Here is a 17876-nt window from a genome sequence, read left to right on the forward strand (position 1 = left end):
AATATGATCTTTATGAATTTGGCAGGATTTTTAGAACAAAAAATGATTTCTATTTCAATAACAGCAAATCCGAAGAATCTGCTCCAGTTTCATCTGCTGCGGTTGCATCAGGGATTCCAGCTGCTGCTGCCAGTGTTCCTGAAATGCCAGTACCTATGCCGTCAGCCCCTGTTGCTCCTGCCGTGGCCTCAGCTCCAGAAACGGAGCCTTCTGCTATGGCTCCAGTTATAGAAAATGATGCTGGGGTAGCTCCTTCAACAGATGAGCAGGTACAGCCAGCGGCTCCTCCTGTTGTACAAGAGCAGAGCATGGAAGTTATCACAAACTCTGTGGAAGAAACTCCAAAGCAAGAATCCTTGGAGTAAGTAATAATTCTTAATAACCTCATCTATTATTTTTCAAGAGAATCTTTCATTGTTTGGGAGGGAAAAATGGGTTTCTTTTCTTTTAAAAAAATAGAAGAAGAAAAGACAAGAAAAACACTTTGTTTGGTTGTTTGTTTGTTTGGTTTTAGTTGTTATTAACTTCTAGTACCTTTAGGGCCTTGTCATCTTAAATTGTGCGATAGGAAAAAACAGCCACAATGGAGGCTTGGTTAAATAGATTATCTTTTAATTTCTTTTCCTTTTCCTGTAGCAAAGATAAGAGAGAGAAAAGTTTCCAGGATATCTTTCAGTTAGTTTTCTTGCTAGAGAACCTTCTTGTAAAACCTGGAACCTTGTTTTTCCAACTCAATACATGGTGTTTCTTTATATTGCCATCTCTGTCTCAAATTTCATCTCATTTATGATAGACTATATATCCAATGAACAGAAAGCAACTTGCTAGACCCATTCCATTTTGCAATAGCCTGAAAAATTGGTCAGACTTAATTTATAATGAATTAAATGATTAAACCTTGAATAATGAATTCTTCATGGCAAGAATATGTAATATGGGTCGTCTCAGGGGCCACTTTAAGCTTTGCGTAACATTGAGAACTGCACTCCAAAAGTGGGAGGAGCCAAAACTCAAAAGGGGCTGATTTTGGAGGGTAGGCTTAAGGAACACTCTAGCTTTCTAAAGAGTGGTCATTTTAAGGGACATCTAGTGTATCCGTGACCCGTCAAAAGCGCGTTCCACAAAAGCGCGGTCGACGAAATCGCGTATGTGACGTCATCACAACGCGACGAAAAAGATCGAAAAATTGAAATAAAAATTAAATTACAGCAAGCCGATTCACATAAGGGTTAGGGTTAGGTTAAGGGTTAGGTTAAGGGTTAGGGTTAGGGTTAGAGCGTTAGCGTTAGGTTAAAGGTTAGCGTTAGGTTTTTGTTACGTTAAGGGTTAGGTTTAAGGTTAGGTTTAGGGTTAGGTTAAGGGTTAGGTTTAGGGTTAGGGTTAGGTTTGGGGGGGTTAGGGGAAGGTTTTAGCTTTATTTTTACATTTTTTGATCTTTTTTGATCTTTTCCGTCGCGCTGTGATGACGTCACATATGCGCTTTCGTCGACCGCGATTTTGTCATCCGCGGTTTTGTTGCCTCAGTAATTATTCCATTTAATTAATGCAGCTATTTGTTAAAGTCACAAACTTTTTTTTTAAATTGATAGTGTTGTACCAAAAAAGGAGGAAGAGGAAGCCCAGCCGGTTAAAAAAACGTATACCTGGAATACAAAAGAAGAAGCAAAGCAAGCATTTAAAGAACTATTGAAGGAAAAGGTTTTTATACTGAGTCAACTATTCTTTAAATTTCAAGTATTACAAATATAATTGATTAGGAGAGTGGCTGATTTTTGTAAGAACTTGAATGACATTCACGCAAAACTAAATGCCAAATACTTTATCTAAATGAGTGGATTTTATTAGGTGTCCTGTAAAAATCCATGGGGAAAAAGGTTTTTTAATATAGACAAGGCAGTTACAGGTTTTTAAAGTTTTAGTTTAAAGTTCATGGTAGTGGATCTGGGTACTTGAGAGACCGCCTACTGCCAATCACCTCCATTCGACCAATTAGATCCCATAGATTAGGCCTCCTCCGAGTTCCATCTGCCGGTCAGTGTCGACTGGCAACCACGCGGAGGAGAGCCTTCTCGGTGGCAGCTCCGACCCTATGGAACGATCTCCCCGTGGAGATTCGTACCCTCACCACCCTTCAGACCTTCCGCACAGCCCTCAAAATCTGGCTATCCCGTCAGGCCTGAGGCTAAAGACCGTAACCCACCCGAATTGTATGAATGTTGTGCTTTTAATGATGTACTATCTTAGGTGTTAGTCTGTTTGTTTTCCCCTCCTTTCGAGTTGTAAGCCGCCCTGAGTCCCCCCCAGGGAAAAGGGCGGCATATAAATAAACTACTCTAACTCTAGGCAGATAAGTTGGGGTAAGAAAGAAGGTTAGGCATGTTTAAAATTATGAATATTCTCCTTAATCATCATGATTTCATTCTTTGTGATTGCTGAAACATACCTGAATCAAAAAAATAATGTTTTCTGAGTGATAGTTTTAATACCTTTAAAAACAAGAATTGGCAAATAAGTATTCTTGAACTTGCTTTTTCTAGAAATGTGAAGGATTCTGTGACATCATGGCGATATAAGTGTGTTATGCATGATATTTGTCATCCCTATTATATAACTTTTTCTGGGAAAGTGTATTAACTGTATTGGGTAAAAAAATGTATTATCCTGATTGTAAAATATCAAGCCAGATAACTTATTTCCTTTAGATCAGTGGTCTCCAACCTTGGCAACTTTAAGACTTGTGGACTTCAACTCCCAGAGTTCCTCAGCCAGGGAGTTGAAGTCCACAGGTCTTAAAGTTGCCAAGGTTGGAGACCACTGCTTTAGAGAACAGAAAATTACATAAGATGAAGCAGTTCTTTTTAAGCTCCTCACTTGTGAAAACAAAATGTCAGTTCCAGAACTTGTGTGATTTATATCTTCACAGCGTGTGCCATCCACTGCCTCTTGGGAGCAAGCTATGAAAATGATCATTAATGATCCAAGATACAGGTATCCCTAGATTATTTTAAACGATTCATTGCAAAAATGACTCACACCCCCCCCCCAATGACTTGGATATAAAGAGACTAATTCTAGTTTATGTTTCCTCAATTTGCAGCGCTTTGGCAAAATTAAGTGAGAAAAAGCAAGCCTTTAATGCTTACAAAGTACATACAGAGAAGGAAGAAAAAGAAGAAGCAAGATTAAAATACAAGGAAGCAAAAGAGTCTTTTCAGCGTTTCCTTGAGAATCATGAAAAAATGACATCAACAACCAGATACAAGTAAGATGAGCTAATATACAATACAGTCCAATGCTAAAATCTTAGTATCGTGGCTCAGATCTTTCCTTAGGAACTCTATGTCTGCACACAGATTGCAATAACTATGTAGACTGGGGGAATGACAGTACGGGTAGTCCTTGTGTTATTATGGCAATTGAGAAAATGATATGTGATACCAAATGATGCAGTCGTAAAGCAGGTCATTGCATGTCTCCATTGCTGAGGAGCTGAAATTCTGGTATTCCTGGTTGCTCTGTAGGATTGCAGGATTCATTAAATGAAAACCTCTGAACATGTGAGGCAGGAACCGCAAGCATGCAGGTTAATGGATGAGGGCTACAGGCTTGAGAGGGGGGGTAGATGGTGCCAGAGAGCATGGGCTTGCTGTGGCATAGTACTAGAGATGGTAGACCTTAGCAATGGCAGCCTTCAGCAGTCTTTGCCTACTGCTGCTGCCCCCAGGCCTCGATTTCAGGCCAAGCAGTGGGCAGAGTGCTATCCTGTTGGTAAATAAATATTTTCAATGTTAGTTGATAAGGAAATTGAAGGAAAATCTTTGGAATGAATTAGAGTAGGGGGCCCCAAGCCCCAGGCTATGACCCACAACTGAGCCTTGAGCTGTTTGAAATGAGCCGTGGAACTGGTGGGGTGAGTGCCCACGCGCATTCCCACTTGTGCAAGTAGCGAGTGTGTGTGCGCGTGTGCTCCATTTGCACAGAACCATCATCCGACCCCCATCCAGTTTGCAAAGCTGGAAAGGTTGGGGAACTCTGAATTAGAGATAGAGAAAATTGGGAAAAACAATAATACAAATATTAGTGGTTGACGTTCAAAATACTTTTCAGATCTGGTTCCTTTTTATCAAGAAGAAAAAAATAACTAGTTTAGATGCTAGTAGGAATAAGATGCTGGTAGCTATCAAGAGAGAATGAAGTCAAAATAAAATGTTTTTAATAGATTTATTATATATTTTTTGTATTCCTGTATGTAGAAAAGCTGAACAAATGTTTGGAGAGCTGGAAGTCTGGAATGCAATTTCTGAACGTGATCGCCTTGAAATATATGAAGATGTTCTATTCTTCTTGTCAAAAAAAGAAAAGGTAATTATCTTTCTAACCTAAACAAAAAAAATCTGTGCTGTACTTCGGGATAATAATGTATATATTTAAACAATATATTTGTGATTTGGAGAACAAATTTCTGTCATGCCTAATGTTTGTAATTGTTAAGTGATAGAATTTGTTTCTTATATAATTAACAAAGGAATAAAGAGAAAACCTGATGTTCTAGTGTTGGATTTTTCTAGAAATTAAAAAGCCTGGTAGTTCCTTGCTAAGATTAACACCTATCACCTTTCCCTGCAAAGAATGATTTTTATAGAATTGAAAGTTCAGGCCAAACCACAGAAATAGGGTGCAGTTGTTCAATATTTGTGCATGTCTCTCATATCAATTATGGGCAATGCTGCATTTTAGAAAAATCATTATATTTTATGTCTGTCTTTTTTTCAGGAACAAGCCAAACAGCTAAGGAAGAGGAACTGGGAGGCATTAAAAAACATTCTGGACAATATGGCTAATGTCACTTACTCTACTACATGGTCAGAGGCTCAGCAGTATCTGATGGACAATCCTACCTTTGCAGAAGATGAAGAACTTCAGAGTAAGGATAATTGTGTTTTACCTTTCTGTAAAAAAAATACTTTTTAGTGTAATTGATAATAACTCATTTATTAAAACTGTTAAAATAATAATTGAAGGCTTTTGCCATTCCAGAATAAGTTTACCACTCCATTATAACCACACTCAAAACCCTCTCCAAATACCTTGGATTTATTTACCATGGATTTGGACAGTGTGGTAAGATTTGTATAAAACAGAGTAAAAATTTCCCTGTCCCCCAAAAGCTGTCTCTTTCAGCAAAGTTTGCTTCTGTTGGTGGAAATAATAGTTGGATTCACATAATAGAGATACAGTTTTAAGCTTATGATCGTGAATAAAAACATTTATTTGTATTAAGAAATTATTTTGTTCTGAATTAAATAATTACTATAGGGCAAGTATAGGAATAAATACTGTATCTGTGTCCAGTTTCCAAGAGGAATTGTGAATAAATCTTACCAGTACATATGAATAAGACAACTAGGTAGGCATTTTCAGTACATTGTCATTTAGTTTTTAGAATCTCTGTGTCACATAATTTTTGCCTTCATAATGGTATGAAATAAACCCCTTTTTTATTACCGTACTTTAAAAAAAGCCTTAGGTTGGGAACATAGGATTTGAATTATAGATGAAGTTATAGAATAAATTGCATGTTTATAATTTTAAAATCTCACTTTTAATCCTTAAGCCAGTTGGTTAAGAAATCTAGTCTTTAAGTTTAAGGCTGAAAGCCTAAGACATTTCCTTTAAGGTGGTTGTTCTGGACCAACTGGTTTACTTCAAATACACAGAAACACTAAAAATCAATTATGCCACACTTTGACACAGATCTTTCTGTATTCATCTGCCTTTGCAAGTCCATGAATCAAAGCTTAAAGACTCTATTGTCTGTTATATCAGATGTGTGCTGAATTTTGTGCAAGTGCCATTATAAAATTAGGCCACTTTGGGGACACTTGGAATTATCCATTTTATGGTCACAGAGTTTTGCATAGCTCTATATTGCAGTGTTTCAGCACCCTATTTAGAGTGAGATAACATAATCCTAGCTTAATATTTACAAGCATGAAGAAAAAGTGCTTGTGTTTGAAGCTTGGGGAAGATCACAAACCAAAGAGATTTGTATTTTAAGTGATGTACTATATAATTTTATTAAAAAGTACTCCTATTTTTGTAGATATGGATAAGGAGGATGCCTTGATCTGTTTTGAAGAACACATAAGAGCACTGGAAAAAGAGGAAGAAGAGGAGAAGCAGAAAGGCTTACTCAGGGAAAGGCGACGACAGCGAAAAAACAGAGAATCGTTTCAGGTTACTGAGAAAATGTTAACTTCTATTTAATACCAACTGCAGAGCTTTAAGTATTGGGTGGGTTAAAAAAAATCAGTTGGCTTAAAATCAGTTAAAATAAGTGGGTTAAAAAAACTGTTCTGATTCAGAGTGCAAAAACTAATCTCCCCAAGTCTTGTGTGATTTCTAAGCATTGTGAATATTTCAGTGATCTCCTTTCTTTGTGTGGAAATTTTTTTCCAAGGTTAAAAGCTGGAGGAGAGATGCTGAGCAAGAGAGATTTTAGTACATTGGAAGAGCTAACTGATTTGTCTTTCACATTAGAGATTCCTTATGCTTTTTGGGATTATAAAAAAGGACAGTGTCTGGCTTTTTAAAAATTTAATTACAATATTCCCCATTTTCCACTTTTCCCCCCAGATATTTTTGGATGAGTTGCATGAACATGGTCAGCTGCACTCAATGTCATCCTGGATGGAGTTATATCCAACTATTAGTTCTGATATTAGGTTTACTAATATGCTTGGTCAGCCTGGTAAGTGTATCCCCTCTTGCTTAGGCTAAGTAATTTTTGGATAAAGTTTGTGAATATTTTTGTCATTTCTTACATTGCTAAGAAATTGAGCTCCTTGAGTAAAGATAACTCTTGACCCATATAAGGTGTTTCTCCTCCCACCCCCTTAGGTTCAACAGCACTGGATCTTTTCAAGTTTTATGTTGAAGATTTAAAAGCCCGCTACCATGATGAAAAGAAGATAATCAAAGATATTTTAAAGGTGAAGTAACATACATTCTTAAATTAGGAGGGCAGCAGAGTTTCCAATTCAAATTTATTACATTTATTTCCCAATCTAGAGCTAGTTTTTTAAAAAGTAGAATTGCATTACAAATATTTGTTTCTGTGGGATTCCTATATTTCTCATTATTATCAAAACCATTGTATTACAGGATAAAGGATTTGTAGTTGAAGTGTCTACTCCTTTTGAAGACTTTGTAACGGTCATCAGTTCCACTAAAAGAGCTACCACATTAGATGCTGGAAATATCAAACTGGCTTTCAATAGCGTAAGTTTTTTAAAAAAATATATCAATAAATGTTAATATCATTTGATATGGATTGTGTCCAGTGTTATTAAATATTATTAGTCTCTAGTGTCAATATATAAAATTAGTATTGTTGAATCTAAAGTATACATTGTTATACTTTAATTATTATACCAAATACGCACTTGGGCTATTTAGGTAATGCCAGATCTTGGTTTGACATTGAAATTCTAATGGCAAGAGTTCAGAGGGCGTCATTTCAGATACTAATCTAGTGGAAGACCTGGCCAGTGGCCCTGTTTCGTCTGAACAGCTAAATTAAAATTTGCACAGATCCACAGACCAGAATTTAATCTGAGACTTATTCTTGCAATGCCAAGCCATTATTTTGTAGATACACCTGAACAACTTATATGTCTGGCAAATGATAAGAAAAGTGCTTTGCAATGATATTGCATTATGACTATTTTACCCTCCTTTCCTGCAATGATCCTTTCATTTAATGGCCCCTTGAATCTTTGATGCAGTTGTTAGAAAAAGCAGAAGCCCGTGAACGGGAAAGAGAGAAAGAAGAAGCTCGCAAAATGAAACGAAAAGAGTCTGCTTTTAAAAGCATGTTAAAACAAGCAACACCTCCCATTGAAATGGATGCAGTCTGGGAAGATGTAAGCATGTCCTGTAGCATTTTGAATTGTTTTTATTTTATTTTAAAAATTAAATAACTTTTTGCAACTATTTTAATTATTTAACCTATTACTGGAAAATAATCTTCAAGAAATGTAGTGTAATCAGTAGCAAATCTTTTCCAAAGTATAAGAGGAATGATTATAGAAATATTATCAAGGAATGAAGTTTTAAGTATTTTAAGGAATAATTCAGAGAAACAATAATGAAATGGAGAAATTCTCAGTGGAGTTCTTAACATAAAAGGGTGACTGGTGTGTTTCTTTACGAAGTACAGATTTCTTTTATAATCATATGGTAATAATAATTTATATATTTATTATATAATTATATAAGTATAAAAATAATTAATATGGTAATTAAAAAATCACTAGCTTCAGAAAATCTATGATTTACCTTACAATGTACCAATGGAAAACAAAAGACAAGAATTGGATGTATGCAAATAAATTCCTGCGAAATGTGGGTTCATAAACAATTTCTTTGGGGGCATGGTTTAAAAACCAAAACGTTTTCTTTTTAGGAATACATTGCTTCATAAATTTGCATTACTGATGTAATTCCTTTTTGATATAGATTCGGGAGAGATTTGTAAAAGAGCCAGCATTTGAAGACATCACTTTAGAATCAGAGAGAAAACGAATATTTAAGGATTTCATTTATTTACTGGAGGTAACATCTGACATACCAGTTAAGCACAATATTTTCTAGTAGATATGTACAAATTCTCAAAGAATGCTTATTTTATATGTTCACTGAAGAGTATTATAGCTATGTTGATGCAGCTGAAACTGGTGGATGTGAGAAAGATCTTCAAAGGGCAGCTGTGGAACCAGTCCAGAAAAATGTGGGCCAGCCAACTTCAACCAAGGCGTTGCTCTGTGGTGGCAGGAAACCATAGAACATGTTCTAGGAATTTCCCAATCCTTTATTCTCGTGCATGATTTTTCCCTTACACATTGGTGATACTTTCTATTTTTTACAATTACATTACCACGCGCCAAATAGTAACTGGGGTCATTTTAAACCCTAGGAATATATGTCAGTTTGAGCATACTACTGATGATTGATAGTAATCTTCATGAGCACTAGAGTTATGCACATTCTTTGAAAAAAGTGCTTCAGATTTCACTTGAGGCACCTGTTCTTCATCCTTTAAAACAGCTGTGTCTTCTGCACTGGCACAACTGTCTCAGAAACTGTTCTTGGCAATTTGTGGTTGTGCACAATCACTCCCCCCCCCCCCCAAAAAAAAAGGTGCAAGAGGATGCCAGCTAGATTTATTGCTCATCTTGGAAAGACTGCTGAGGAAAGGGTCTAAGGAAGAAGTTCCTGGCAGGCTGTGGCAATATGATAGTGCTGATATTTGTTCAAGCAGAACAGTTGTTCTTCAGTCTCTCTCCTAGTAGATTTGCTGAGACTTGATGGGGAGGGGAGTGCAATACTGAAATAAGGTCTATGTAGACCATAAGGGAAGTTTCCAAAAGCTTCAGTTACTGCCTCTGTGATTTAAGCATCTTCTATAAGAAAGCAGCACTTTTGATTACTATAGATATTTGCTGTTTCAAAGCAATAATTCTGATTCTTTTGATGTTACAGCATGAGTGTCAGCATCATCATTCAAAGAATAAGAAGCACTCTAAAAAATCAAAGAAGCATCATAGAAAGAGGTCTCGCTCTCGTTCGGTAAGGCCTTTGATAACATCCTGCAGGGAATTATCTCAAAAGTATTTTTAAAAAAGCTCTGGTATGTTAAGCATACTTTTTAAATGTCTTTAAAGGGCTCAGAATCTGAAGATGACGATAGCCATTCAAAGAAAAAGAGGCAACGCTCAGACTCACGCTCAGTTTCTGAACGCTCCTCCAGTGCAGAATCTGGTAAAAAAAAATTCTGTAAATCTTGCCTGGGGTGGGTGGGGAGTGGTGCTAAATTTCAACAACCTAATTTCCCTTTCATTTCCTAATTTGTTTTGCATCAATAGAGAGAAGCTACAAGAAGTCAAAGAAACACAAAAAGAAAAGCAAAAAGAGGAGACACAAGTCTGTGAGTATTTCTGTTTTGCATCTTTCGGTATGATAAGGATTTTCAATATCTTCAATCTTTTAAGTTGTAAATAACAGTTATGCATCTGTCTCACTGCTTGTTAGTATAATCAGCAAATGTACCATATTTTCGGAGTATAAGATGCACCAAGGTTTTAAGAAGCAAACTTAAAAAAAGTTTTTGCATTCTGCAAACCTCCCAAAAATGGCCGTTTTTCACGAAAATGGGCCTGTTCCCCCCTCCCCAAAAGGGCATGAATAGCCCTTAGGAGGCTTGTAGAGTGTTCCTGGGGGGGCAAAAGTAAGCAAAAAATGGCCCAGGAGCTCTCTAAATGCCTCCTACAAGCCTCTTACAATGCACGGCCATTTTGGTGAAGGGACGGGGTTTCAGGAGGCAAAAAAAATGCTGTATTCATTGTTTAAGATGCACCCAGATTTTCAGCCTCTTTTTTGAGGGGAAAAGGGTGCATCTTATACTCTGAAAAATATGGTATGTATTTCTTTATACATGCAATTTATGTAATTGCCTGTGGTGCTAAGCAATATGAAAAGATTAAAACCCAAAAAATCATAACATTAATAGTAAAATCAATTTTAAAAACATGAATGTATCACATGCCTGGGTTGGAAGAACCATTAGTGCTTTAATGACTAAAAAAATTACAAAGCATTCAAAGCATGCTTAACTTCCTGACTCAGGTGCCTGTGCAAATATTTAGGTCTTTAAAGCCTTAGAAAGGCAAACAGGGCCAGGGCCATCTCACAGGGCAGGCAGAGTAAGAGAGAAGGGATGACAGGATCTGGAATATGCCAACTCTGCTCATTCTGGTGGGATGTTAGACAGGCGGCCTAATCCTAATAGATAATACTGCAACTAAGAATTAGGGTTTGTTTTTAAATGAGAACTTGGATTCAATTCGGTCTTGTGGACCTATTTGCAACAGCATTGTTGCATATTTAGGTTGACTGTCACCTATTTCAGCTTACACATTAGGAATATAGAGGAATAAGCAGTACCATTTTTATAATGGTTGGGTCCAACTTCAAGCCTTGCATTTTTTTTTCTCTTCTTTTTGTGAACTAGAATTTCAGTGTGACAGTGCTTAGTATGTCAGGTTACTGAGCAAAGGGGAAAAACCAAAATTCATACTCTAGTTGGCTTGACTTGGTATCTATGTTAAGATAAACTTTGATGTAATTCTGAAGAATTAGTGGAAGTTGGAAAATTTAACCAATACAGTTTTACAGCATTAGTTTGGGAGCACATGTAAATTATTTAGGCAGAATATATTGCCAGAGTTCACATTTTAGAAGAATCTTGAGATAGAACACTGGAAATTGCAGTGCAATGCTGATTGCAATATATTGCTTCTTTTGAATTATATTCTTTATTTTACTTTGCACAGGATTCTCCAGAATCGGATGTGGATCGAGAAAGAGAGAAAAAAGAGAGAGAAAACGAAAAAGAAAGAAGTAGGCAAAGATCTGAATCTAAGCATAAATCGCCACCTAAGAAGAGACCTAACAAAGATTCTGTAAGTTTGTTTTATCTTACCAAGTTCAGTATATTAATGACTGCAGCATTTCTGAATTATACATAATTTCTGGAATTCTATTTCCATTCCACAACCACAGCTTACTTTGATTACACATGAACATTCCATGAAGCACATAACAATTTTTGACTGTCTTTAGTGTGGCTTGCTGCATGTGCCTTGCTCAGAGTATGTGCTCGCACGCACGTGCGCACACACACACACACACACACACACACAGAGCGAGAGAGAGAGAGATTTATTTCTAGCAAGTTGGAGAAAATATATGAATGATGCTCCGGAGGAGGCTTGCAGAAATCAGCCTGCTTGCTGATCCCTGCATGCAAATTACTCTCAACACAATCTGCCAAATAACTGTTTAAAAAACTCTGATAACAGAATTGGTAACACAGCAGATCCTCTTTGCAAAATCCCTTTTCCGTAAAACACATTGTCATCCTGTTTGATGGACTGGATAAAGTGCAATTTGCATAAGGAATGTCATTGGCATGTTTTCTTCCCAGCACAATCCTGCAACCAACAGCGTTCGAGTACAAGAAACATCAGAAGAAGCGGATCAGATTCGGGTAAGACCAGATATATTGCATTTGGTGTGGTGTGGTATTGTGGGGCATGAGAACAAAAAGAAGTTTACACATACTTTTTATAAAATGCAATTTTTGAAAGATCTCAGAATATTTAGTGTAATATGTTTGAACTGTCAATATTTGGGAGAGACTCAATGAAATCTGTTCAAATCAGAGATTTAATCGAAAAGCAATAGCAATAGCAATAGCAGTAGACTTATATACCGCTTCATAGGCCTTTCAGGCCTCTCTAAGCGGTTTACAGAGAGTCAGCATATTGCCCCCAACAATCTGGGTCCTCATTTTACCCACCTCGGAAGGATGGAAGGCTGAGTCAATCCTGAGCCGGTGAGATTTGAACCGCTGACCTGCTGATCTAGCAGTAGCCTGCAGTGCTGCATTTAACCACTGCGCCACCTTGGCTCTAAACTGTTATATTTTCTCAGATGAAGATTTATTTAACTACTATTAAATATCAATTTTAAATATTAAAAATACAGCTTGCTTAAAATTCTCATAGTCATCTAAATCAAAGGATATAATAAACATTTGTACTATTATTCAGATGAATAATTTGTGTCACTTATGTGTGTTGATGTTACAGGAATTTCATTTTTGGCAAATGCCTGTATAAACTGGCATTATCTGCTCCCCCTCCTTCTAATTAATATATTTTTGACATACAGAATGGCACTTGAAAATAACAAAAAATAAAGGTTACAGATGACCTAGATGAAAAGAGGACATGACCTCAGGATCAACCCAGCTGATCTTAACTTGATCAAATGGCCAACTAGGATTAGTCCCAATTAATACATAAATAGGAGTTTATCTGAAGGGTCTGTAGTTCCAATTATCACTTTTTTCAATTGATAATTCTAATTTTCCTTACATCTTGGATGGAGGATTCAAAGATCACCTGTTCTGTTTCATTTGGCTGTGAAGTGTTGAAAAACTTGATAAATTTTGATTTAGATGACTATGAGAATTTTAAGCAAGCTGTATTTTTAATATTTAAAATTGATATTTAATAGTAGTTAAATAAATCTTCATCTGAGAAAATATAACAGTTTAGTGCTATTATGCCAGTAACCATTCCTGATGGACTATTTGCAAAAATACTTTGTGACTTACCTGGGGGAACATGCAAGGAATATTATTAATTTTTTTAAGAAAAACAATTGGATTGCATGAATCAGTTGTCTGTTTTTTTAAAAAGACTATTGGATTGGATGAATTAGTTTTCTATCAATATTAGTCTGCTTAATGGAATGTATTCTTCTGTTAATGTATCACAGATTGATAGGTATTTTGAGTGCCAAATTTGGGTAGGTGCATTTGAAGATGAGTAGGAAAATAACATTATACTACTCACACAGCCTTAAAATTGTTTCTTAAGTTCTGGTTATACCCTTCACATTCTCCATTCGCATAACAGGAAAATATATTTAGTTTAGCACAGAATTTTATAGAAATAATTTTGCAGTGTATCTGTTTTTTTCTCCATCGAGCAAGTATGAAACCTGTTGGTAACCAAATTGCATTTCTTAATATTAATTGTGAGGTGCCACTCAATAAAATCAGTCCTGGGAGATGAGGGTTACAGAGTGGGCTGGGCAAGAAAGGTGGCTGATCCCTGATCTAAAGGAATCGAATTCCTGACTATATTCAAAGGTGAACCAAACACTTGTCATTATCTGTTTGCAGGGTAATTGGGATACCTCTGGTAGTGAATTAAGTGAAGGTGAACTTGAAAAACAAAGGAGGACCCTCTTGGAACAACTGGATGAAGATCAATAAGAAATATTTATACCAAATATGTTTACAAATTTGATTTAATAAAGATATAGATGACTAATTTCAGGAAATGGATTCCAATGTTCTGAGTTACAGTGGCATAATTGTGGCTCTTCGGTTCTCTTGCATAACTAAATATTTGACACAGGTAGCAGTTTGGCAAAGACGGTGAACATTCAGGATTCAACCTGAAGTCCTATTTCTTGTCATCTAGATAGCCTGTATATATCCCCCCCCCATGTACCTTTCCATTCTTCAAACAGCACATTAGGATGAGCAGAAAAACTTTTTAAAAAAAAAACCTTTAAAATAGTGGCTTGGAAAAACATTTAAGCCTTTCAGGCCTTCTCATCTCTACAATGGCTCACACTCAAAAGTCATTAAAAACTTTTCCTCGTCAAAGAAGATCCAAGCGCAGGGAGCAGGTGTACCTGCTCCTCCTGAAAAGAAGCTCAGTAATTTTCTTGCAGTTCCAATTGGGTTGGGTTGTTACTACTTTTCAAAGAGGAAAGGAAGAGGGAAGATGCTTTTTTTCTTGTTTTGATTTATGGTAATCCAGGAACCGGTGTTAGGTTTTTGAGAGTTACCCTTCTGGCCAAATTGATGATGGTAATTTCTATTGAACACTGACCGTAGGTTGAAATGTATACAAGAGCTTTACTCAGAGCTTAATTTTTAGTGTTAAGTTTTAAAACTGTGAAAACTAGACGATTGATGGAAATCCTATTAGGCCCTTAATTCTAAATCTGGTAAAATATACTTACAAAATATAGCTATCACTTTTATTAGCGGAGAAAAATCTGGAATATTTAAAAATAAAATTGGTAGAGGGCTTTGTTTCAGCAAATCACAAAATCAGACTGTAAATTAATTGCAATATGTTGCCTTAAGGACTTTCCGAAGAATGTACCACCAAATTTTGAAAAGCAGTTGCAATACTCTTGTTTAGAAAATCAATGTTGATGTAATATTTTTCTTTTTGAGATATGTTGATCTGATGTTTAAAACTTGTTTTCCTTTCATTCTGTTCTCTTCCTTTGTACTAAATAACTTCTATCTGACGTTGATTTGATGAAGTACTATCTACCTATTCATTCAGGAGTATTGACTACTGTGGTACAGACTAAAATCTTTCTGATTTGAATATTTTTGTACATTTTTATCACTTATTAAACCTTGTCTTCTAGTGTGTACTAGTATTTTTCCGTTTTATAAAAACTTATGTAAAGTTGACACATACCAATTTTACATTCTCTCACTTGTTACTTTGAAGAGTGCATGTAGAAATACATTTCTCTGGTATAATCATTCTAACGTTATGTTTAATCATAGCAACAGAAAAGGCCTCTTTCTGGATATATAGCATTAACATGGAATATTTTATGTGATTATTTAATATAATGATGTTACTTCAACGTTGATTTTTCACTATAGTAATTATAAGTCTTGATATTTCTTCAACTTCCTAAGAAATAAGATTTTTAGAGTAAGTTGCATAGACTCAGTCATTCTGGTTACATATATTAAGTAAAAGTGAAGTTAGTTTGAACCAGTGGTCACATGAAAGGTGTAAAAAACATCAGTCCAGCACTTCTGTTGCAGCCTCCTTCAAGACAATGTGAGATGTGAATGAAAACAAGCTGACTCTTTTTTTCCAGCAGATGTATCTCTTGCAGTTCAATTGCTTCTACAACTGTTCATGATGTGCTCCAAACTCATCTTTGCTTAAGATGTAATCTGAACATTTAGTGACAGTTATATATTTTTTCTCATCCATTGCTTCAGATAAAATCATAGTGCCATATTCAGAAAAGGACAAGGTACTGGGAAATATATTGTTGCAGAATGAGGCTATCATGATTCTAGTGATAAGTTGTAATTATTCTCCAGATTCTGGATCATTGATGTAGAACATGATGGAATCGTAATATATATTTTGCTAAACTTGTTAAAAAAAACTATTTTGAAAAAAACTGTTAGCTAGTTTAAAATTCCATAGTAGTAGCGAACAAGAGACAGAAAAAAACCCTCTCCTTATACTAGATGGTTCATTATGACTAAAATACTCAGGTTTATATTGAGACTAGAATCCTATCCCAGAAAGACAGATCAGAGCGTCTCCCTCCCCGCCCCCATGCAGTAGTATTTATGTAAAATACTTTTATTACTTTGCATAATTGACATTTCTAAGTAAATATTAATTTTTAAAGCATTGTCTTTATTTTTCCATTAAAAATAAAATGCTACAAATATAACACCGTTTCTTAATATTTCTCCACATTTATGCAGGTTACATGGTAACTCAAATTTTCTGTTTATGTGGCCATTATATAGAAATGTGTTTTTGTCTTTTGTAAAATGTCTTAATCTTCATTCAAAAGAGGTGAGCAACATATAGCAGAGTTTCTCCTTTTGTCGTACATGGAAGTTGTGCTGTGGCTCAAGGACATTCTTAACGGGGATTATTCCTCCCACTGCGAAGCCAGGCAGGATCACTAATGACAAAATCAGCTTGCCAGTTCTTTTTATCCTATCTGCCCACAAGCAAATTCCTAGAAAAACGTTAGACATAACTTTTGACCTTTTCTTGCAACTTTCTTCTCTATGATACCTGTAATCAGGAAGTTCTATACTCTCCTGGGACACATCAAGGATTGGGCTTGCCATTCCCGGACAAGGCCCTTTAAGAGGAGCAAGGGCATGCTGCACCAGATTGTTCTCCTACTTGCCCAAAAAGTCCTTTTTTCACAGGTGCACAATAGATAAGAGGTTAGGTTTCTTACAGCAATGGGATTCACAGGAGTTGGTGTCAGGAAAGCAAGGAACTCAAAAGAGATAGAAGGAAACTGAAACATTCCTTATGGCACCATATCTGAGGAGGCATCCAGGCTTCTATAGTAGTTCAGGCAAAGGAGCCATTCCTGTTCTTGTTTGCTTGGATCCACCATGCCCTCAATGTTCTGGGTCCCTGGCTATTCAAGGTGACTGCCTGGTTAAGGGCATGGTGGCTATCATCTTAAGATCCAAGAGAGGGAATGGCTTTTTGCTCAGACTCTTCAGCACTTGCCAACAAGCTAATTTGAGAAGAAAACAAATGACACTTAGGATGCTGGGCATAGATCCTTGAGTATAAAGTCAGGCTTTTATCGAGAAGGGAAAAACTATTGCAGAAGGTATAGAGGTATGTAAGAAACTCAGTCTCAAAAGAGCCCAATCCATTTTCCATTGGCCACTTTCAGATTCTGGACAATCCCAATATTTCTTGAAGTACTACATACAGCACTTTTATCCTACACAAATTGAGTCAGGAAGATTTAAAAAAATATTCTGCTGCAGGCAAACAGGCCCCGGTTCTAGCCATGTTCAAGTCTGGTAGATGCTCCTGTAGCCGCTGATTGCAAGAGAACAGCTAATAACACTACAAAGAGCCCTGCAATGGATGCAACGGCATTTTTTGAGAAAGCTCACGAGACCAATATTTTGACAAAGAAGTGAAGGTCATACCTGTATTCAGCCAATAATTGTTTTGGAGATGACTTCTAGTGAGATGAACTAGTGACAGGCTACCAAGACAAACTGGCCAAAGTTGGAATCTCCACTATCCTAGTCTCGTGCCAGTTCTACAAAGTTCTCCATGCCAGGAGACTTTGTTTTAAATCTGGAACAAGGCTAAATCCAAAACTATTTGCCTCTAAGAGCAGCAATGTCAGAAAGAAAATATATTTGTGCTTCTGTCCCTAATGGAAAGACGAGCAATGTATTAGCTCCTTCCCCCATTCTCATCACTCCATTTTCATCCCCTATCTAAAATCAGCTACAGAGGAATCCAGCCCCACTTTAGTAACCTATCAGCTGTTTTAATTACAGGTATCCATGTGACTGAGCAAGAAAAGTGCATATTCAAGTAAAATGATGATGTTCAAGTCTAATGGGTTTCTGTGCCCTAACAGTGATGATGAACCTGACACAT

At 36.4% G+C, this 17876-nt stretch overlaps 1 protein-coding gene across 4 annotated transcripts in view; it reads left to right on the forward strand.

Moving 5' to 3' along the window:
• The window catches only part of PRPF40A (pre-mRNA processing factor 40A), a 35693-nt gene extending 20596 nt beyond the window's left edge, over window positions 1–15097 (forward strand). For 3 of the 4 annotated variants that reach the window (XM_087710456.1, XM_087710469.1, XM_087710475.1), the window contains 18 exons: window positions 65–361; window positions 1590–1698; window positions 2924–2988; window positions 3098–3262; window positions 4254–4362; window positions 4774–4924; window positions 6104–6237; window positions 6637–6751; window positions 6901–6992; window positions 7165–7281; window positions 7788–7925; window positions 8521–8634; window positions 9544–9630; window positions 9726–9822; window positions 9927–9988; window positions 11394–11522; window positions 12047–12109; window positions 13817–15097. In XM_087710456.1, coding sequence (XP_087566582.1) covers window positions 65–361; window positions 1590–1698; window positions 2924–2988; window positions 3098–3262; window positions 4254–4362; window positions 4774–4924; window positions 6104–6237; window positions 6637–6751; window positions 6901–6992; window positions 7165–7281; window positions 7788–7925; window positions 8521–8634; window positions 9544–9630; window positions 9726–9822; window positions 9927–9988; window positions 11394–11522; window positions 12047–12109; window positions 13817–13909 — 2137 coding nt within the window. In that variant the 3' untranslated portion in view covers window positions 13910–15097. The remainder of the gene's footprint in view (window positions 1–64; window positions 362–1589; window positions 1699–2923; window positions 2989–3097; window positions 3263–4253; window positions 4363–4773; window positions 4925–6103; window positions 6238–6636; window positions 6752–6900; window positions 6993–7164; window positions 7282–7787; window positions 7926–8520; window positions 8635–9543; window positions 9631–9725; window positions 9823–9926; window positions 9989–11393; window positions 11523–12046; window positions 12110–13816) is intronic. The other variant, XM_014061610.2, reaches the window with a different exon arrangement.
• The last annotated feature ends 2779 nt before the right edge of the window (window positions 15098–17876 follow it).

This window comes from Thamnophis sirtalis, unplaced genomic scaffold (assembly GCF_051295495.1).
Source record: "Thamnophis sirtalis isolate CommonGarterSnake01/CBP01778 unplaced genomic scaffold, rThaSir2_p1.2 scaffold_1, whole genome shotgun sequence".
Classification (NCBI taxonomy): domain Eukaryota; kingdom Metazoa; phylum Chordata; class Lepidosauria; order Squamata; family Natricidae; genus Thamnophis; species Thamnophis sirtalis.